The 22,433-nt window shown below is 45.6% G+C and overlaps 1 protein-coding gene across 1 annotated transcript in view; it reads left to right on the top strand.

Moving 5' to 3' along the window:
- The first annotated feature begins 10,237 nt into the window (after positions 1 to 10,237).
- The window catches only part of SLC2A12 (solute carrier family 2 member 12), a 30,697-nt gene continuing 18,501 nt past the window's right edge, over positions 10,238 to 22,433 (top strand). The window contains exons 1-2 of the mRNA XM_074168385.1: positions 10,238 to 10,553; positions 18,937 to 20,259. Of these exons, the coding sequence (XP_074024486.1) occupies positions 10,433 to 10,553; positions 18,937 to 20,259 (1,444 nt within the window). The 5' untranslated portion in view covers positions 10,238 to 10,432. The remainder of the gene's footprint in view (positions 10,554 to 18,936; positions 20,260 to 22,433) is intronic.

The following is a 22,433-nucleotide window of genomic DNA, read 5'->3' as shown; positions in this document are numbered from 1 at the left end:
GAGGGAAACGTTCGAGGTTCCCTGTCTGGGGGGAGGGAAGTTGAAGGCAGTGCCAAAACTCCTCACCAGATTCCCCAAAATTCAACAAAATCGGTGTGATCTTTCTGTAATGAGGATGGAGAAGGAAAAGGGGTCTTTCACTTTCCCAGAGAAGCCAGGAAGAGACTAGCAAGCTCCTTTACTCTCATAAAAGTAGCTGAAAATATGCAGCCACCCTAGTGCTGCTCTGGAGTTTCTGTTTACTTTTTGTGGTATGAAAATGTAACGGTTTTAAACTGAAAGAGGGTAGATTTAGATTAGATATCAGGAAGAAATTCTTTCCTGTGAGGGTGGTGAGACACTGAGAAGCTGTGGCTGCCCCATCCCTGGAGGGGTTCAAGACCAGGCTGGATGGGGCTTGGAGCAACCTGGTCTGGTGGGAGGTGTCCCTGCCCAGGGCAGGGGGGGTTTGAACTCAGTGATCTTTAAGGTCCCTTCCAACCCAAACCATTCTGTGCTTCTACGACCGTGTTCACTGTAAACCCGATCTCAGCCATCACTTTCTTGGGGACATTCCTGCTCAGAGGCAGCATGGTGTCTCCTTGGGGCACTGTGCATCTCCCGCCCAGCACACGCTGTACCACTGACAGCCCCTTGGCCCTTGCCAGTGCCTGTTTCATCAGTGTGAATGAAAACAACTAATGCTGCAGCGATTAGTCGGAAACGGAGAGGTTTAAGCCAAACTGAGCAGCACGGAGCCTGAATCTCAATGAGAAGGGAGGGAGGAAGGGAGGGAGGGAGAAGGGTGTCTACTGAATGGAGTTGCTTATAGGCTGGCAGCCCCCAAAGCCATCGAGAAGCCAAACGAGTGCAGCAGGACTTTTGTAATCCTCGGAGAGTTCCAAGTCCTGAGGCTAATGTCTCTCATTTCACAGAAGTATCTCAGCCAAGCAGCCGCTCTGGGATGGCAGGGATCTTGGTGACGGGTGGCAGCTGTCTCCTGGCAAGGCTGTGTCCTCCTGTGCCAGCAGCGGGGAGGGAGGAGGCAGGAGGCAGGAGACATCGGTCCCCAGGCTCGGGTAAGTCCTTCCTAAAAACCACGCTGGTAAACTACTCAGCAAGTTACAGGAGAGGGTTTGCTTCTACCCTGGAGATCACTAAATGGGCTTTGCCGGAGGTGATATGTACCTTGGGCTTTTAAAAAAGCAAATAAAACTGCAAACGACTGAAGAGCAAACACCAGCTCCTGAACCGCCGCAGGCTGCAGCCAGAGCCAAGTGCTTTTGGAGGGTGTGTGGCAGGGACCCGCTCTGAGGCCATGGTCCCACTAAGGGTCTTCTCCCTGGGAAGGTCCCCTTGGTCCCACAGGCGCACACCCAGCTGATCCATGTCAGATAACAAAACAGTCACTACACACACAGGCACAATCTGTCTTTGGAGCTACATCAGTCGGTGCCAGGGGCTGGATAGCTGCTGGCCAAATGGCCTTTGCTCCCTCCTCATAGTGAACACGAGAAAAACTCTTTTTTCTTTTTTTCTTTTTTCTTTTCTTTTCTTTTCTTTTCTTTTCTTTTCTTTTCTTTTCTTTTCTTTTCTTTTCTTTTCTTTTCTTTTTCTTTTCTTTTCTTTTTCTTTTCTTTTCTTTTCTTTTCTTTTCTTTTCTTTTCTTTTCTTTTCTTTTCTTTTCTTTTCTTTTCTTTTCTTTTCTTTTCTTTTCTTTTCTTTTCTTTTCTTTTCTTTTCTTTTCTTTTCTTTTCTTTCCTTTCCTTTTCCTTTCCTTTCCTTTTCTTTTCCTTTTCCCTTTCCTTTCCTTTCCTTTCCTTTCCTTTCCTTTCCTTTCCTTTCCTTTCCTTTCCTTTCCTTTCCTTTCCTTTCCTTTCCTTTCCTTTCCTTTCCTTTCCTTTCCTTTCCTTTCCTTTCCTTTCCTTTCCTTTCCTTCCCTTCCCTTCCCTTCCCTTCCCTTCCCTTCCCTTCCCTTCCCTTCCCTTCCCTTCCCTTCCCTTCCCTTCCCTTCCCTTCCCTTCCCTTCCCTTCCCTTCCCTTCCCTTTCCCTCTCCTCTCCTCTCCTCTCCTCTCCTCTCCTCTCCTCTCCTCTCCTCTCCTCTCCTCTCCTCTCCTCTCCTCTCCTCTCCTCTCCTCTCCTCTCCTCTCCTCTCCTCTCCTCTCCTCTCCTCTTCCTTACTTTTTTTTTTCTTTTCTTTTTTTTTTAAAAAAATGTCAGTAGCAAACAGTTTCCTTGCCAGCCTTTCCCATACCTGCCCCATGGGGCTGGTGCAGTGGGGGAAGGAAACCTTGCTGGCACCTCCGCACCCAAGTGCTGCCAGCGTATTATTTCCCCTACCTACATTTTGAAAGGCCGGATTTTGGCAAGTACAGAGAGGGGGGCACCAACAGCTTCTGGCGACGTACCCGCAGGCGGCTGGGGAAGAGGAAACTTGCTTTTCTGTTGGAGGAGAGAGAGGTGGAGGCAGCCGCAGCCCTGCTGCCTGCCCGCAGCAAGGCACCTCCTCCTGTTCTCCTCCTCCTCTTCCTCCTCCCACCTGCTCTGCAAAATCCCTGCTGGGCACCTGCCAGAGGTGGCTACTGACCTTGAGCCACTTTCAGCGCTCAGCTTGAGACTGTAAAAGGGACTGAATTTCCCCTGGACACCTCCAAACATGTACTGTCCATTGAAGAACCATCTTTGCTACCTGCTAACCGACCCAGACGAGAGGTGCTCTGGGGAACTGATGACTTCCACCCTTCATCCCATCGCAGGACCGTACGCTGCTTATTTCTTCACCTCCACTGGAGGAACACGAAACGATCTGTGCGCTGGAGGCTGGTTTTGTTTCCTCCTTGCCTGCAACGATCTGAAAATGTTGATGGGCTTTGGAAAGCTTACCCAGACATTTGGTATTAATGAATGCATGTAAAACTGCTTTCAGGCTGCCAACTGTGGTCAAAAACCCAGCAAGAAGTCGAAGCGCAACATTAATGACATTTAGTTGTTTATTTTTGCAACAACAAGATTTTCAGGAGAAAACAAAACACTTTCTCAGTGGAAATAATTAAAACCATGAAAATGACTGCATTTCCTGTGTGACTGACATATTCCATGCGGGAGAAAATGTTTCCCAGCAACAAAAAAAATACATTTCAGCAGCTCACATTTTTCTTAAAAATGTACATCCCTTTCCTTGATTGGAACAGGGAAAGGGAATTTCAGCTTACACTTTTTTAACAATTCATCACACAAGGAAAGAGCAAAAACTCCTTTTCCACTGAGCAGTGATCTGAAGGGCTTCCATTTTTGGCACCTTGTTTGGAAATTCCTAAAAACCGCCCGATTTCAGGCAGCGGGTGACATTACTCACTGGCTGCTCCAGCCCTTGCCGTGGGACTGTGCACCAGCAGGCGCCGCACCATGGAGGTGACAGTGCACTTACGGTGGAAGAAAAGTGAGAAATCAGGGCCATGATCTCACTTTCTCCCCCCAACCTCCTTTCTAAGATACTTCCTCCAAGTTCAGGCTTGAATTCAGCCCCTGCCAGTGAATCACCGGGTTGAAATTACTCCAATCATGCAAAGCAGTGTCCTGGATACTAATAAAGATGTTTGAAATGTAGCTCTGATTCACCTCTTACTGGTTCATACTGTTTTTCCCCCCACTTGATTCCAGAAAGCTATATCAAAAGCAGGTAAGAAAGAAATTAAACCCATAAAAAATTCACTTTGATTAGAGAAACTGGTTTGCCGTTTCCCACAAGACAATGAACTGGATAAAATTTAAGGTATTTTAACAAAATCCCCCATCCCTGGAGGTGTTCAAGGCCAGGCTGGATGGGGTTTTGAGCAACCTGGTCTGGTGGGAGGTGTCCCTGCCCAGGGCAGGGGGTTGGAACTCGATGATCTTTAAGGTCCTTTCCAACCCAACCCATTCTATGATTCTATAAAATTTTCTAGCTTTCATTCATCACTGCCTCCTGATTTTACTTCACATGGACAACTTTCTTTCGAATGTATGGGGCTGCTGTTTCTATGGTTTGTTTAAAAAAGACATGTGTGAAATATCCGAAACAAACAGGGAAGAACAGTGTGTGATGGCAAACCACACACATGTTATTCAGCAACTATTCCAAGTGGCCCTTCAGGTTACTCAGAAGCTAGAAAATCTTTCCTTTTATTTGATGGAAAGGCTAAAAGGCCATGAAAGTAAAAATCTGAAGTAAAATTCAGTTTTTATTGCATTTTCTGAGATTGATTCTTTTCGTATGGTACTTCCTAACCTTCCATTCTTAACTTCAGTTTGATTTTCAAAACGTAACTCTTAAAAGTTGCTGACTCTGGCCACAATGTGTTTTCAAGGAGTACTTTTAAAGAAGACTCTAACAGAAAATCGGCAGGAATAAACAGCTGTGCAGTGAGTCAGGAGGTGTTTTTCAGGCCCTAGAGGGAGTTGTGAAGTGCGATGAGCTCTGGATTGTATCTATTATTTGTTCTATCAAAAGAGGTCAAGAACTTTTCTAAAAGACTTTTTTAAAGTCAGGTGAAAATGCATTAGTAGAAACCCGTGCCTCTCAAAGAGTAAGAACAAACCACAAAGAGAATGACTTAGTAAGAACCCACAGAACTCAGAATGAAGAAGCTTGTGTTCTCATTTCTGTCGTGTACCTGCTACATGTCATCAGGCTGCATTATTTATTTACTTAGTATTATCCATTTATGGATGTATTTAGAGTTTAGTCATTTGCAAAATGACACAAATGGCATAAATATTGCGTTGGTGGAATTTATCTTACGTTTATAAAAAGCAGCTTTGCAAAGCTGACTCCTAAACTGCAATTCATTTGCTGCACAACAGTAATACCAATTATCTTCTCTATATTCACAGTTCCTTGCGGATGTAGCATTTCACTTTCCTGAGACAGCGCGCCCTGTCTCTGTCATCGAGTCTGCATTGCTCTGCGACTGGAATTTTGGCACATTTTCCCCCTTGTGTGTGGGTGTCAGTGCATCGACGTTAATGGGAAAGGCTACTTGTGCTGTTTTAGATTGGTACTCTTTTTCTGGAATAAACGCTACATTTTTCTCAGGGTTTTTACTCTGTTTCTTTCTATTCTCTCCATGTGTTTTTCCTTGTCTCATCCTCCCAGCCTCCTTCACATCATTGTCTTGGGCTGGATATCTCATGAATCTCTTCTGCAAAGGGTAAACTATTAGTTCTGAGAGCAAAAAAGCTCAGCAGCCACAGATGCAGACAACATAACTTCAGCTGGTATGTCAAGAAAATCCTCTCCACAGTTTTGCTGCAAAGCTTCATTTCCATATTTTAGCAGAAATTAATTGGGAGAGTTCCACTGTCTTCTTTCTGAGTCATAAAATCTACAGGGAAATAAGATGACCTTCTTTACTCCGACTCTGATAAAAGTGGCCTAAGAAAAGTGATTCAGAAAGCTCTTCGGCTCTTGATTCATTCCTGTTGGCTTAATGCCAGCTTCCCTGTCTCTCCACGGTCCCCAATTTGAGTTATTAGATCGCTGGAAACACAGATAAATACAAATCGCGACCAGAGAATTCAGCAGAAATGCCCACCCCGGCCTCACAGATTTTCCAGGCAGATTATTCAGCAATTTAATGCGGACATCTTATCTTATCTCCCTTTTTTTCAGCCTAATCATGCATCTAATTATAAACTGTTTGGTCGGTTTTCAAAGCAAAGAAATGAAAAAAAAAAAAAAAAAAAAAAATATCAGAGAAGATGATTCCCTGCCAACTGCACTTGGACAAAGCCGGCCGGGGAATCTCATGACGGTGCTGCACTCATACCCCTGGCTCCTCTCCTGACCCTCTCCTTCTTTTCTTGGCTTTTTTTATCTTTTCCATTCTTCTTTCTCCCGAGGCGTGTGACCCTCAGACGGCAGAGTGGTGGAGCTGGGGCTCATCCTCTTCCTCTTACCTCTCCTGCTGTTTGGGGTTTTGGTTTTGTTTTTTTGGGGTTTTTTTTGTGTCTTTTTTTTGTTTGTCTTTGTTTTTGTTTTTGGTTTTTTTGTTTGTTTGTTTGTTTTTGGTTTTTTTGGTTTTTTGGGGTTTTTTGGGTTTTGTTTGTTTGTTTGTTTGTTTGTTTTGTTTTGTTTTGTTTTTTTCTTTCTGGAACAGCTCTCCCTACACCCCCGGTTTCAGTGGGGCTGGGAGAAGGGGAGAGGGGGTGCTGTCCTTTCCCACCCTTCAAACTCTCCCGCAGCCCCCCTGCCCCTGCTCGGACCAACACCTCTCGCTCTGGGACACACAGAGGTTGTTTTAACAGCACGAAGAGGCAAGGCAGTGAGGGGAAAAGCACAGAGAACTGAAAAGCAGCGAAGCACGTTCCCTTTTCCCCCTCCTTATCCCGCTTGTGTCTGTTGTACTGGAGTTTTGCTTGGTCTCTTGTTTATTTCTGCCGGGAAACGGAGACGGGGCTCTGGGAACAGGACCCCGTGGCCACCAGCAAGAGCTTCGCCGTCGCTGCGTTTCACCAGATCCCTTTGCCACCGCCTCGGCTGCAGAACCAGCGCAGGCTGTTTGCTTTCCCTCCCTCAGTTTGCTTTCGTTGGCCGGAACCGGCCCCTTCTCCAGCCCCTTCCTTTTCTGGGATGCCACTTAATGCCAGTTAACACCAATAACATCCGCGCCTCGGCTTTTCACCCACACGAGATTCTCGCACCTGCTGAGCCGTGGCTTTTCACTATCTTCTGGCTACCGACGGCACCGCAAAACAGCCCTCCTACCAGTGCCGTGCTGAGCAGCACACCTCAGGATAAAATGTTTTACATTTTTACCTATGGGGGGAAGTTTTTCCCCAAGATCTTGTGTAAAGAAATATTTATCACCCTGACACAGAGTTTTTGGCATGGGGTGTAATTTAGAAACTTAGAATCGTATAGAATGGTTCGGGTTGGAAGGGACCTTGAAGATTACCCAGTTCCAGCCCCCCTGCCATGGGCAGGGACACCTCCCACCAGACCAGGTTGCTCAAAGCCCCATCCAGCCTGGCCTTGAACCCCTCCAGGGATGGGGCAGCCACAGCTTCTCTGGGCAACCTGTTCCAGGGTCTCACCACCCTCACAGGAAAGAATTTCTTCCTAATATCTAATCTAAATCTCCCCTCTTTCAGGTTTTAGGGAGCAGGTCGAAGCCTAGGAAGCCCCCTGATATCTCTGCAGACTCACAGCTCAGCATGGCAAGGGTGTAGTACACTCTGGGTAGCCTAAACGAAGTCCCCAGAATAACAACATCTTCCTTTATTTTTTGCCTGGCCATTATGGTTTGTGCTGTGTACTGGCTGCTTTGCCATCTGTGAAAGTCAGGTACCTCCTGAGGTCACCACAGGGGACAAAGTTAAGCCATCGCTGTGTTGCAGCTGGCATAGATACTGTGAAATAAAGGCAGAACTAGGGAGGAAAAATTGGTTGTTTGGCCTTTATTTTCAGGAGGAGATTGCCCAGTTGGATTTCTGAGTAAACAAGTACGTAAACATTTAAAAATCAGTCTAAGGCTCTGACTTCCGAGGGGAATGTAGGTAGCATTGAACTCCAGGTTTAAACACCGTTAAAAGAAATCCCACTGTTTGTCTGAATTACCTTTTTTCTTTTTTCCTATTAAAAAAAAAAAAGGAATTAAATTCCCTGGTGCATTCACTTAGCATTCATCACTTGATTTTGGAACTCGATGAAAAGCAGCCTTATCTTTTTATTACTTACTCCTGGGGATATGTGCTTCATGTTCAGGGGAAGGTGCAGTTCCTGACAAGCTTTTACGTCCTCCCAAAGCATATAGGTGCCAGCAGCTGCACGTAATCAGTATATTTAGTTGAAGGACTACAATTAGAGGGAAGGTTTTGAACAGCAAGGGCTGCAGTTGCATTACACCTCTCACTTCTGTCAAAATTAGTAATATCCTGTAGCTGATGGGGCCAGTCTTTTTTCAGTGGTGCCCGGTGACAGGGCAAGAGGCAATGGGCACAAACTTGAACATGGAAAGTTCCATCTAAACATGAGGAGGAACTTCTTTCCTGTGAGGGTGGCAGAGCCCTGGAACAGGCTGCCCAGAGAGGTGGTGGAGTCTCCTTCTCTGGAGACATTCCAAACCCACCTGGACACGTTCCTGTGCAACCTGTTCTGGGTGGACCTGCTCCGACAGGGGGTTGGGCTAGATGATCTCCAGAGGTCCCTTCCAACCCCATATCATTCTGTGATTGTGTGATGAGTCCAATTCAGCTAGAAGCTGAAGAAGGACACTCTACAAGTATTACAGGAGTGGAGGTGCTTTCCCAGGCTGTCTTCACAGAGATTTGCAGAAGCAGTTTTGGGTGGAACTGGGGTAAGGTGGGGACAAAGAAAGGCTGTGAAAGTTCTTCACAAATGCAAGAAGTAGTGGATCCTTCCTGCTGGAAGGGACCTTTAAGATCATCTAGTCCAACCATCAACCTAACTCTGATAAAAATCATCACTAACCCATGTCACTAAGCACTATGTCAACCCGTCTTTTAAATACCTGCAGGGATGGTGCCTCAACCACTTCCCTGGGCAGCCCATTCCAAGGTTTAATAACCCTTTCAGTGTCAAAATTTTTCCTAATATCCAATCTGAACCTCCCCTGGTGCAACTTGAGGCTATTTCTTCTTGTCCCATCGCCTGTTCCTTGGGAGAAGAGACCAACCCCCCCCTGGCTACATCCTCCTTTCAGGGAGTTGTAGAGAGTGATAAGGTCTCCCCTCAGCCTCCTTTTCTCCAGGCTGAACACCCCCAGCTCCCTCAGCCTCTCCTCATAAGACTTATTCTCCAATTAAGTAGTCAGTTCTTGCATACCTGATTACCTGAGATTTTTCTATGTGAAACCTTCTGTAACTCCATATGCACAAACTTAAAAATTAAGAATATCTGAATAACCCTGGTGCAAAGAGAGCATGAGACGGGAGAAGCCCATCATCTGTCCAGGCTGTTCAGGATACCTCACTTTCCCCTGGGCATTCCCCCTTTAAAACATCCCCCCTTTCTTTCAGAACTCGTCGAAAGCCCAGAGAACCTCTCATCGATTCTCTGGCCTGACAGGTGGATATTTTAGAGGGAAAATACGTTACCCCTGAGAGCAGAGTGAGGCGGACCCATTTAACTCCCCACCAAAGGCACTGCCAACACCAAATTCCCCATTGGAACTGGTGCCCCCCTTGGCGTCCTTGGTGCTCCACCTTCTGAAGCTGACAGTGACACAGCTGTCAGATTGGGGCAGTGACAGTGAGTGCCTTTTGTCAAATTTTCTTGTTAAGCAAACACTGATCAAGGGTGTATCATGCCTGTTCTACTTAAGGAAAAACTGTTTAGGAATTCTCCTTCCTGGAAATATTGTGAAAGTTACCAGCTTTTCACCTCTGCCTCCCCTCTCACGCTATTCGGAGGTGTTAGTGTATTAAAAAAAAAACACCAAAAAAAAGGAACCAAGACAAACCAGCAAATAATGAAAGAGAGAAAGAGCACAAACAAGAAGCCTGCAGCACTGCCAAATTATACAACAACCATTCCCACCGGGGACAGCTTGGACAACTTGCCTCACTGAGGCCAGTGTGTTTGCTGAGAGCATCCGGAGGCTCCAGCACCAGGACCAGGACCAGGACCAGGATAGGGCTGGTAGTCCCTGTAGGTAGCCCCGCTGCAGTCCAGCCTCTGACCACCTCTTCCACCGAAGCTCGTAGGGATGGAGTGACTCCTAGCAGCTCTCAAAATCAAGCCTTTGACTCAGTGTAACTGCAACAGTCTCGATTTTCCCACGAATAATTGTCACGGGAGAGAGGGGGGTGGCTTCCCCTTTCATTTGCTTGTAAATCAGCACCTGCCCCTATGCCATGAAAAATCCTGACTCCTACTGTCGCAAAGGGCTGCCATGGCTTTTTAATTTTTATTTATTTTTTTTTTTTTCCTTCTCTGCCGTTTCTCCCCACAACTTGCTCACAATTTACGAGAAGGCGGCGGTGCCGTGCGTGTGTGCCGGGCGCCCTCACTTCAGCTGACACAACAAACGCTTCCCACCCTCCCCTTTCCCTGCCCCTTCTCTGTTAGAAAGGCCAAGGAGAAGAGAAGGGACGGGAAGAAGAGAGACCCTTTCAGGGTAAGGGGTAAGGAATGTGCACGGAGCTGCGCCTGGACGTCTGGTGTCTCCAACTATTTGTTAAAAGGCAGGAGCAATACTTCCGACAGACGGCCCTCCCCTCGCCTGCAATAGGCTCCCCAGAATAGCAACCGCCTGTGTCACTGCAAAGGGCAAAGCCTTCTGAAATAGCAGCAAAGTTGTTCACAAACCACTTTGTGGTTTGCCTTTGGTTTCAGCCGGCTTCAGCAACTTGTTGCCATGAGGGAAATAACCCGGGCTTCCCAGGTCGGCCGGGGAAGGACCGCTGCCCTCTGAAAGTCCTCCTTGCCCCTAAGGTGCAAAGAAGGTGACGATGGTACCTGGGCAGAGCACGGAGGACCTGGGCCAGCCCAACCAGGCGATGAGAGCAGGGGAGGATGAGGAGAGCAGCCGGGGCAGCCGCCGACACCTCCACCAGCTCCCGGCTGCAGCAGGTAAAGAGCGGTGGGAACGGAATTCCAGAAGCGGAATTCCAGCTGTTGGCCAGCAGCTGCCAGCGGAGCCCTCTCTCAGGGCTGGGGGGGGGGGAGGTGGCGGGGAAGAAAACAGCCCCCAGCAAAGCCAAAGCCAAGGGGGTCTCAGGGCGCTCTGCCTCCCTTTCTAAAAGGACGAGAGGGGGAAAACTGGGCGAGGAAAGGGAATGTCGGCGTGAATTTTGGATGGAGGTTTACAGGAGATTTTTCCCCAAAAGGCCTCGGTGTCCTACCGTGGGTGCGTGTGCTGCCTGTCGTGCCCTGCAAATCCCCTTTCCTTTACGAAGATCGGTCACCTGGAAAATCGGAGAAGCCACTGCCGTCTAAGATAACGGCGGTGCTCCCGTCCTTGCGTGCTGGGGAGCGATTCCGCCCTTTTCACTGAAAGTTTCAGTGAGTTTTTCAGCAATTCAGCCAGCCCTGCACCTGCTCGAGCAGGGGGAAAGGACGAGGTGGGGGTGGAAGGGGTCTCCCTTCTGTCTTTTCTCCCCTAGCATTTCATGAGGAAATAGGGTTTCTGTGCCGACACCCTGAAAAATCAGCTCTGTAATTTCTTCTGCAAAGATATTTGAGGGCTGCAGCTTGAATTTCACAGCTCCTCGCCTTTGCTGTCCTACCCAGCCAGTTTTTCTGAGTTGCAGCGTGGTTTTGCATCTTGAGCCTCTTTTGCTGATCAAGGGGGAAACGACCCACCACGGTGACATTTCTCACCCACGAGGCAGCTTTACCGCAAAAGGAAAGCATGACTGTAAGCCAGAAACGACTACGTACCGAGCAGGTTTTGTTCGCTTAAAAAAAAATGAATGAGCTGACTAACCCGTGAACGTTCAGATACCTCAGGCACAAACGCTTTGTTGGAGCGTAGCAGCGATCGGTCCAGCAGCATCTACTGATACCTGAAAGCAGAGGAAGCCGAGGTTAATCAAGAACAGAAATCCAGTTGGTGTGCAGACATATTTAAGGTTACCTTAGGGTACGGGGGGGGGAGCGACGCAGATGGTTGTAGGATGGTGCTATCAAAGGGAAGCCCAGCAGTGACAATAAACAGACAGCGCAGTTACTGCAGCACAAGGGCTAGGGTTAGAAGAGTACGGGCAAATTACACGCTCGGCCCTACCCTCAGAAATTAAAGCAGTTTCCTGAGGAATTTATAATTACCTAGCTGGGAATGAAAAGAACTTGTCGATTCTTACTGGAACACAAGAAAACAACACCCAAATCCCATTTAATGTAACGAAGGGCCAGGCTGCCTGCTGACAAAATACACGGCAGAGCGCTAAGAGAGATGGAGAGATGGTGGGTGTGGGCCTGCCCAGGATCCTTTCTGTTCCCTGTCTTTCCATCAGTGCCAGCGGGCTTTTGTTCATGAAATTGGAATATTACTCACACAATACACTCATCGGGCTTACGCCGTACAAAGTATACAACGCTTCCCACCGTGGCAGGGATTTAGATCTGTGAAAACATGTAATACATTAGCTTCCTTCTGCCTTCTTTTTTAGTTCAATTTATAAAACATTTGTTTTTGGTTTTGCCTTTCACATTTGGGTGGGAGGAGTCACCTTTGTCAAATGGTCATGACCCCACATGGCCTTGACACTATTTTGGGGTAAATTTAATATTTTCCGAGATTTTCCAGCTCTGCTTGCAACATAACTCTGTCCCAAAGCCACCATTTGTTTCATCCCATAGGGTCTTGTTGGGTAACCCTTTTAGATCCCATGCCAGACTTCTAGATGGACAGTTAAATCAGATGCCTCCTTGCTAACAGGAGAAATGCACATCTTGAGCAGCTACTGGATGTAAAGAAACCTCAGGCATTAGAGTAGATCAACAGGGTAACATATACGTCTTTACACCAGACAACTGGATGAGACAGAGATGACTGGGACAGCGCAGCAAAGATCATGATGGCGTAAAAATGGGATAATCACCTTTTACGAGAAGCAAAACCATGACCTAATTATGCAGCAACTCCCAACACATGTCATTAAATATTTATCCTACAAAACCCTGTGATGCACACGCTATAAACTTTAGCAAAATGCTCCTCTAAAGACAATTTGTGGAATTTTAAACACTATTTCGTCATACAGGCAAACTTTTTCTATGTCAGCCAGCACTTAGATGGAGAAGAAATATGTTGTTGAAGATGATAGCTTAAAATTTTCAGACACAGGTGCTGCAGTTTTGAGATTTATCATGGGTAAAAGTAGATGCCATTTGCCTTTGAAAAAGAGGGATTCAATGCTGTGGATTCATACCTATGCAATGCGCTCAACCCATCGTGTTTATTAACCATGGCACGACAGAGCTTGACTTCACCTTCCAAATGTCTAAATAGATCAAAGCATCCCCGAGGATTTAAAGTACATATATTTGACCTCCAGTAAAATACTCTCCTTCCCTCCCAAATTGAGACATTTCTCACCTCAGATTAAATCAAAGGCAACAAAAGAAAGTACCGGGTTAGGAGTCCCCTCATATCAAAATAGATATATAGATGTCACATAAAGAAGTGATTTCCCCTCTACTCCATCCCACTAGTTTTCTGTAGGCACACTGCATGTTCTTTTTGGAAAAATGGAAAGAAAAACTACATCATAAAAATCTCAGTGTCTGGACTCATGTGGAGCGTGGTGATGCCAAAGGTGAGCTGGAAAGGGCTCCCAGGCACCTTTCCCAGAGCTCTGCTGCACATGGAACTGGGGAAGAGCGGTGTTTCCCAGCTTGGACTGCTTGCAGATCTTCCCTGGCACAGATCATTTATCCCTAATGCCAATAAAATACATGCACAGACCAAATGTTTTGCCTTTGGAAGGGCTGTATTTTTTCCCAAATATGTGCTTGAAAAATAAGTTAAAGGGGCACACCCTTACTCCTTGGCCCCATCCAGCCTCATCAGCAGTACGCTGTGCTATACTACAACTGCGCTCGGTCTCCTTTTCAGGAACCAGGCATAAACAGTTCCAGCGAATGTTCTTAAATATAAGTTTGTTTGCCAAGTAGTGCTGCTTTTGACCTGAGTAACAGTTGTGAGAAACCATTCTGTTTATGCGGGGAAACCGGAGAATAGACTTTCCAATCACTTGTCACATACCAGCCACACACTCCTTAGCCATGGTCTTTGTTTCAGGCAGAGGAGAAACTTCTCTGGAAGCCATCATTAAAATATTTTATTCCCCTGGGGTGCACACTGCCATGTATTTTGCAGGCAACTCATAAAAATAAGAGAAATATACATTTTAAGAAGCTTCTTTTTTTAAAAAAAAGGAATGCCTAAGAACTTCCAGCAACATCATTAAAAGTGACACTTAAAAGGATTGTGAGTACAACTACTGCTTTATCTGGAAATGTTAAAGCAAAACATATGCTGAAGTCAGAGGGAATTTTCTCTGGAGGAAGAACATGAAGGAAAACCGAGCAGAGATTTGGGGTTTAACTCAGCGGGCAGCTCTGAGCAGGCAAATCTTAGGTACACTAGTTACAACAAAACCTCATAGTGACATAAGGATGTTTCTCAGCAGAATAATGCCCGTGAGGGACAGGAGACACCAAGTAAACTGCTGAGCTTGCTGCTACTAATGCAGAAAGATGATGTCTCTCCCTCTGCATCACACCAGAATCTGCTTTTCATTCAGGGATCTGCTTTAGTTAAAGCCCCCCCACTATTTCTATACGACTGTGGGCGTGTGTCACTGGACACATGCACAAGGATACCAGTTGACCCAGTGAAAACAAACCGGAGAAACACGAAGACATTGGTCAAGCTGACAGTCACACATTCATGGAATCATAGAATCATTTAGGTTGGAAGGGACCTTCAAGATCATCTAGTCCAACCGTCAACCTAACTCTGACCAAAAAAAAGAAAACATCACTAAACCATGTCCCCTAGCACCATGTCAACCCGTCTTTTGAACACCTCCAGGGACGGTGCCTCAACCACTTCCCTGGGCAGCCCATTCCAAGGCTTCATAACTCTTTCAGTGTAAAAATTCTTCCTAATATCCAACCTGAACCTCCCCTGGCGCAACTTGAGGCCATTTCCTCTAGTCCTGTCACCTGTGACTTGGGAGAAGAGACCGACCCCTGCCTCTCTACAACCTCCTTTCAGGTAGTTGTAGAGAGCAATTCAAGGAATTAAAAGGAATTAAAAACTCCGCAGGACACAGACCTCAAAGTACCCATAGGAGACACTGCCCACGCTGCTGGGCTTCTGCTGGAGAGCCTTAAACTCGGTTGTGGTCCCTCTGTTACTTAACATTTTTTTCTCAATTGCCTGGAAGAAGATACTAACAGATTATTTGTTAATAAAGGTGAGGGGTGATTAGTAAACGGTGTACGTCACTGGCTGATGCAATTTGGATGGCCTGGCCTGCTGACTGCGAGTGATTGGAGTTCCTCTCTGCTAACTTTAGACAACTGCATCCGAGCAAGCCACACAGATTCCCTTTATAGGCAGTGGGGAGAAATAGGCATCTGACCTACTTCAGACATCCAGAAGTGCTTATTTTTCACAAGTGGTCACAGAAGAAAACTAGAGATGCTGTAGTTCCCTCACAGTTAGGTGAGTTGAACCCATCCTATGGGCTTTAATCCAGGCAAAGGTGAAGTGAGTTGCATTCCTAGCTAGGGTGCAAGAAGGCAGGTCACGTTTCAAGGAAAGGCAGTGCCTTGGCGAGAACCCAGTCAGAAAAGAAATTGGTTGTCCTGGAGGATAACCAGCAGAAGATGAGCTCCTGTGACAATCCTTAGATGTGCAGAGGGGGAAATGTCCACCAGGAGCAGGACAATTATGTCAGGTTTCTACCTGGCATCGTGCAACCACTGCAGGAGCACTGGGTCCAGCTCACAATTTATTGAAGAAGTTGATAATGTGGATACAGTTCAGAGAACAGGGCGTTGAATACTTAGGGGACTGGTAAACTTGTAAAGCCTCATGAGCTAAGGAGCTTATCCAGTCAACATCTCTGGGATGACTCAATAACAGGGTATAATTTTGTACTTAGTGAATATGGCTGAGTGCAGGCAAATGGAATAGAACCTGATGATTGGAAGCTGAAGTTGCAGAAATTAAGTCAGAAATAATTTACAGATAATTTACAGTGAAAGCAATTAACCATTGGGACAACTTATGAATTAACGTCATTGGCTTTCAACCACTAGCAATTGTAACATCAAAGCTCAATATTTTAAATGTCCTAGTTCACAAAAAAAAAAAAAAAAAGAAAAGGTCATTTATATGTGTCTGAAGGTTTACGTTGTGCTGTTCATGAGTGCCACACTGGATGACCACAATGGTCTCTTTTCACTTCATAACATACAAATTAAAGCAAAATCTTAGGTTAAATCTACATGGCTAAATGATGTAAAATTCAAAGATGTTCAAGAAAGCTCAAATATCAGCACTGACCAGTAGTCTGGGCAGAGCACTGTGCTCAAATTAGCAGTGTAGCTTCTGATACCCAAGGTCATTCATTGAGCACGACACCGTGTAGTTACCAGCCCTGATTTCCAGCCAGGTTTCCTTGGAAGGGTATATTTTCCAAATCTAGTAATATACAGCAAGAAGGCAAGTCAAAAGTATAAAGAGGAGGGAAAAATGAGCTTTTGTGATGATAAAATGAATGTTGCATGTGTGCATTGGAGGATGGAGCACAAAGCAGCTTAACTGGAGTCTTCCACTGAAGTGCTCTTCAGTGAGTGAAGGAAATACAGCAGGACTTGGCCTCACCCATGCACTAAGTTCTGTTCAAAATAAATACAGGGACCTTGGATACTGCAGACATAAAGGAAGAAAAAGCTTTAGACATATTAGAGACATGGACAACAACAATATAAAAAAAAAAAAAAAAAGAAAAAGATTGCTCACTCACTGGAGCATTTTGCAAATTTGTTTCAGACATTTTCTTCAAGCTGTCCCACCTCCATCACAATAAATCTACTATCCATCCCTACCTCTGAAAGACTTCTCACAATACTCCCATTCCCCCCATGCCCTTACAACCCATCATAACAAAACCATGTGGTTTTTGCCCACCTTTTGTCTGTCTCTGGTTTTCCAGCCACCCAAGCCCAGAGGCCGAGTGGGCTGGGGCATGTTGTGCGCGCTCAATAGCTGGGGGCTGCTTGGCTCCTGCTTATCTCGAAGGGAACCAACCCTCAGCCAGACAGAATTGCTAATATGTGATACTTACCTTAACAGACTTAATGGGCTTACACATCTCCCCTGACCCTGGAGGAACAGCTCATGAGCAACCTGGTCTAGTGGGAGGTGTCCCTGCCCATGGCAGGGGGTTGGAATCAGAATCATAGAATTGTCTAGGTTGGAAGGGACCTTTAAGATCATCGAGTCCAACCGTCAACCTAACTCTGATAAAAAACCATCACTAAACCATGTCACTAAGCATTATGTCAACTGATCTTTTAAATACCTCCAGGGATGGTGCCTCAACCACTTCCCTGGGCAGCCCATTTCAATGCTTAATAACCCTTTCAGTGGAGAAATTCTTCTTAATATCCAATCTGAACCTCCCCTGGTGCAACTTGAGGCTGTTTCCTCTTGTCCTGTCGCCTGTGACTTGGGAGAAGAGACTGACCCCCGCCTCTCTACAACCTCTTTTCAGGTAGTTGTAGAGAGTTGTAGAAAGCGATAAGGTCTCCCCTCAGCCTCCTCTCAGGAACTCGATGGTCTTTAAGGTCCCTTCCAACCTGAACCATTCTATGATTCTATATATTATATATATTTTTTTGTATGTGTATATATATATTCTGCTATCCTACAAGATAACCAACCTCCCATGGAGTGGCTGAAGGGCATGATGGTGGGCTCACGCCAGGAATTGTTAGGAAAGCCCAAGGTGGCACGGGACACAACCATGCCAGGGGCCATGCCAGCAATGGAGTCAGATACGTGGCCACGTGCCAAGCTCCGGGCCTGGGCTCCGGCACTGTTTATTTCAGTAGTGCATGCGTACTGCTAGGGCTGCCCTCCTCCTCTCTTTTCACAATTTGCTTTAGAAATGTAATATCCTCTGTCAAATGGGACTGATCCTCACCAACGTGCTCAAATGTTACTGGCACGGAACTCCAGGCAGTCAGCGTGATCAAAGAGCCTTAATGCCTTAGAAAAATAAGCTAAAAATAAACAAAGTCTATGTATCATTTTCAATTAGACCATATACCACTTTCCAGCCAAGCTGGAAAGTGCTTGTTCCAGGAGAATTAAATGAAATATGGACTCTGTTATGCTGCAAAAGCTACCTCTCCTCAGACACGTCCTATCTCTCCAACTAACCGGAAAATCAGAAGTCAATTTACTCTTTTCCTAGTTGTGTCGCAGCCAACATCATGATGAGAGAAAAATCATGCTGGGAGAAAGAACAAGACCAACAATAACAAACTGATATATTCCTCAAGGTTTAGGGTGCAAAAGGCTTCACAGTTAGTAGAATACCATCAGCTAAATCTATCTTGTAACAATAAACAATGAATTGCAGTTGTATAAAATGGATTTGTTTTAGGGTGGACGTTCAAAGGCATATAATTTGGTTTATGTTTTCACCATCTGTTTTTTATTCTTGACATTGTGGCTGTCATAAACTATGCAAAATATTTGATCCTGATGTTCCAAAGAATCTGAGATGAGCGATGAGCAAAACCCGAAAAGTTCATGAATTTGTACCTCAAAGACTGGTTTCTCTAGTACCGCTCAGCTCTCTGGATCAGCCTGGAGCTCAGTGGATAAGTTTTTATTTGGCAAAATAAAACCACTGGTACCAGCAGCCTTCACGGCATCCTCAGGTGAAGCAAAAGAGTTAGTGAGAGGTGAGGGAAAACTTCGCTTGTTACTTATTCAAGTAAAGGTTGAAGAATTTTGGCTGGGAAATTACTGCATTCCTTGCCCATGGTACACTAGTTGGGTGGACAAGACTTCCTCAGTTCAGTACAGGAAAAACACTAAAAACATCTCAAGGCAAAAATTGCTTTCTTACCAAAAGGTTCTGTTGGTAGCGTTGCCTTTCGCAATGATATTCTGAGGCAGAAGGCCTGATTATTTAGGGACTGATCAAAATCTTATTGACCTCCAATCAGGAAGATAAGGAACACAAAAGCATTAAAATTAAAGAGGGGTTTATATGAATTAATTTTTTTTTTATTTATTTCAAAAATATCCTTTTATGTCACCACTGCTGCTGGGTTTGTATGCACCTGACTGCTTTGCCTAAAAGCTATTAAAAGATTTTTTTGCACTGGTTTATCAAACAAAGTTATTATTAGTTGTCAGAATGTTGCGGAAGCTACACTTTCAAGTTTTTCTGATTTTTTTCTCTTATTTCAGGATGTGGAACATTTACTTTTCTATCTTCTGCCATTGCTGCCATAAGTGGACTTCAGATGGGTTATGAGTTGGGCCTTATTTCTGGAGCTCTTCTGCAGATGAGCAGCGTGTTAGCACTGTCCTGCAAAGAGCAGGAAATCGTTGTAAGTTCCCTGCTTTTTGGGGCCTTATTTGCATCCCTCACTGGTGGATTCCTGATAGACCGATTTGGAAGGAGACTTGCTATCATTATTGCATCTTCATTACTTGTGTTGGGGAGTCTGATTTTACTGCCCTATGAATCGTATGGGATACTTATTGTGGGACGGATTGCCATAGGCATTTCCATATCGTTATCATCAATTGCAACCTGTGTGTACATTGCTGAGATCGCCCCACAGCACAGAAGAGGTCTCCTCGTATCGTTAAATGAACTCATGATTGTGATAGGCATTCTCTTTGCCTACATTTCAAATTATGCGTTTGCCAGCGTATCTCATGGCTGGAAGTACATGTTTGGCCTTGTGATTCCCTTAGGTGCTTTGCAGGCTATTGCCATGTATTTCCTTCCTCCAAGCCCTCGGTTTCTCGTGATGAAAAATAACGATGAAGCTGCAAGAAAAGTACTGGAGAGGCTACGGGAAACATCAGATGCTACTAAAGAACTTACTGTGATCAAGTCTTCCCTGAAAGATGAACATCAGTATAGTTTCTTGGACCTGTTCCGTTCAAAAAACAACATGAGGGCCCGAATGTTGGTAGGACTCACTCTGGTCTTTTTTGTGCAAACAACTGGGCAACCCAACATTTTATTTTACGCATCGACTGTTTTGAAGTCAGTTGGGTTCCAGAGCAACGAAGCTGCCAGCTTGGCTTCTACCGGAGTGGGAGTGGTTAAAGTGGTCAGCACAGTCCCAGCCACGGTTTTTGTGGATCAAGTTGGAAGCAAAACTTTTCTGTGTATTGGCTCTTCTGTTATGGCAGTATCGTTGGTCACTATGGGCTTAGTGAACCGCAACATACATGTGAACTTCACCAATGTCTGTAGAAGCCAATCTCCAGAGGATTCCTTCCTCCAGAGACCAGGAAACGTCACCGGTGTCACCAATGGGAGCCTCAAGGACCTCTTTGCTAGCATGGCTTCACCAGAAAGATTGTCATTTGACACACAGAGAAGCCCAGGTGTTGCCAGGACAGGAGAACTGAACAGGACTGCCCTGGCAGGAGGCAAAAGCACGACAGGGTCTCACATGGAAAGTGAGGAGGTTCCTGTTGTCCTGAAATGGCTCTCGCTGGCCAGCCTGCTTGTTTATGTTGCTGCATTTTCCATAGGTCTTGGACCAAGTAAGTGTTTGATTTTTTTCTAACTCTTTGTAATGATTTATTTACAAATGGGTTAAGTGCTGGGATTACATGCCCAGCTTGGCATCAGGCAGTTCCCAAGTTGGGCAAAGCAGTATTTTCTGCTAATATGAGCTGGTATTGTCCCGGACCATCCTGGTGGGGCTGGGGTAAGCTTTTTAGGAAGAGATCCTGCCCATTAAGGTCAATGGCCTAATGTCCCCTCAATTCAGCGACATCAACTGCTCCTCTTCAGTGAAGAACTGCTGTGAGCTTTGTACAGCAAAATTATGGGGACCCTGGCTATCTTTCCTTTTCCTAGTCTACTGTGTCCTTACATTGGAAAGTTTAAGATGTAGGCATTTGCTGTTGCTAACTCATAAACCCAAGATAATGATAAGCTCTAGATCTCTGTATGGTATGACACCATCCAATCCAGGAACTGCCAACACGCCTGAGTCGCCCTGACTATATAATAGTCTTCAGACATAGGAAAGACATTCAAGGTATCATAGTTCAGGAGCAAATTGTAGTATCATCGCCACTGCCTGTGCAGAATAGCACAAGTGGAAGAGCACAAAGACCTATCTCTGCACAACTGAGGTGCTGCCGTAGCTGCCATCACCCTTGCACAGTTCCCACTCTCTCCAGAGGAGAATGTCTGCCATTCCCAGGGACCAGCAATGAAATATCTCCATTTTGTTTTGTTTTGTTTTAATAGCACTTGCATATTATTGCATTTTGAAGGGATTGATTTTTCCAGCCACACTGCAAAACCCGCGCGCACAGAGCCCGTTATTTATTAACAGACTTTATGTGCTTTCTGTGCCCTGGCTCAAACGTGCCCTGCAAACACTCTGTGCTCCCGCTGCACTATTATGATAAAGAGCTTGCCACAAGAATACGACTCAACAATTGCACTAACAGCAACTCCCCTGCAATATTTATTTGTTTTAAACATTACTCACTGGGAGAGCAGCGTGAGATAAGCATTCATTGCCAGGGCAGCGAGCTTGACCGTGTTGTTGCAGCATTATTCCCTCCCTCGCAGACCATCTCGGGGCCGGATTCTGCTTTTGATGACATAGGTTAAAAAACAGGGGTGCAGCCCTAAAGAGAAAGTGTTACCTTGAGCTTTTACTTGGGTGTTTCGAACCCACATTTAACGTCCCTCAAGGCAGGGGCACGTGTTCGGGCTTGGCCGCCTGTTGAAAGCTGCTCTCCTGTTGACCTGGCTGTAAATGGGTTCCTGGTTCCGTCTGAGTTGGCCTGATGTGAGGCTGATGATAACGATGCCTACTTCCTTGAGGGCTACAGAAACTGAGGTGTGTTTGCCAGCCTAATCTGCGAACTCTCTGAGGCCCGTGCTTGTTTTCTGACCTCTTTCTTGACTAAGAGCACGAATGTTCTCAAGCAGCAAGTGGGAAAGAACAGGCACCGTCTCAGCTCCAGCAGGTTGAAATGTATGATAAGGGCACGGGGAGGCAACTTAAACTCACAGATGCGTTTGTGTAGCAGGTGAAGACCAGGTCCAGGAGATACAGGTACTTCAAAATGCAGATAAGTACTTTCAAGACAATTATATGCCTTTAAAAATACAATGTTGAGTTAAAATTGGCAATGTATAGAAAATGCAAGGGTCAGGGAATCAAGAGATTGTTGGAATCTGCAAAGCATCTATTATAGTTAAATATTCCGGGTTGGGAGGTGAGGTTGTGATTTGTGTTTCATATGCAGCCTTTAACATCTGCTGCTTGGAATCCGTATCCTTCACTGCATTTTAAAAGGCAATCTTTCTTATCCTCAGTGTGCCTTTCTTAAAGAAAAAACCCTGAGCCCTTCTGCTTATATAAAGTAAACAGTTTTAACATGTTTATGTTATTTATCTCGAAATCTGGTCTGTGATCTGGACCAGGCTGTCAGCCGTTGCCTGCAGTGAAGCAGCAGGGAGGCATCAAAGTTGCCCCCGGTGGCTGCTGTGGCCTGGGGGTGCCCAGGCACCTGGGGACAGAAGCACCATAACCTCCACACCACTATAATTTCAATGCAAAAATGTGATGTCTGCCTGTCCTGCTGGCCAAGGGGAAGGCAGTGCTGGTGATGTGTCTGTTTGTAACCTACAGACCAAATCAGCCTCTTTTGGACAAAAAGCAGAGAGGGTTTTGCTCTTTTCCCTC

Source organism: Numenius arquata, chromosome 2 (genome assembly GCF_964106895.1).
Source record: "Numenius arquata chromosome 2, bNumArq3.hap1.1, whole genome shotgun sequence".
NCBI classification, from domain to species: Eukaryota; Metazoa; Chordata; class Aves; order Charadriiformes; family Scolopacidae; genus Numenius; species Numenius arquata.
Note: the sequence above shows the minus strand (reverse complement) of the source record. Positions and strands in the feature narration are given on the sequence as shown.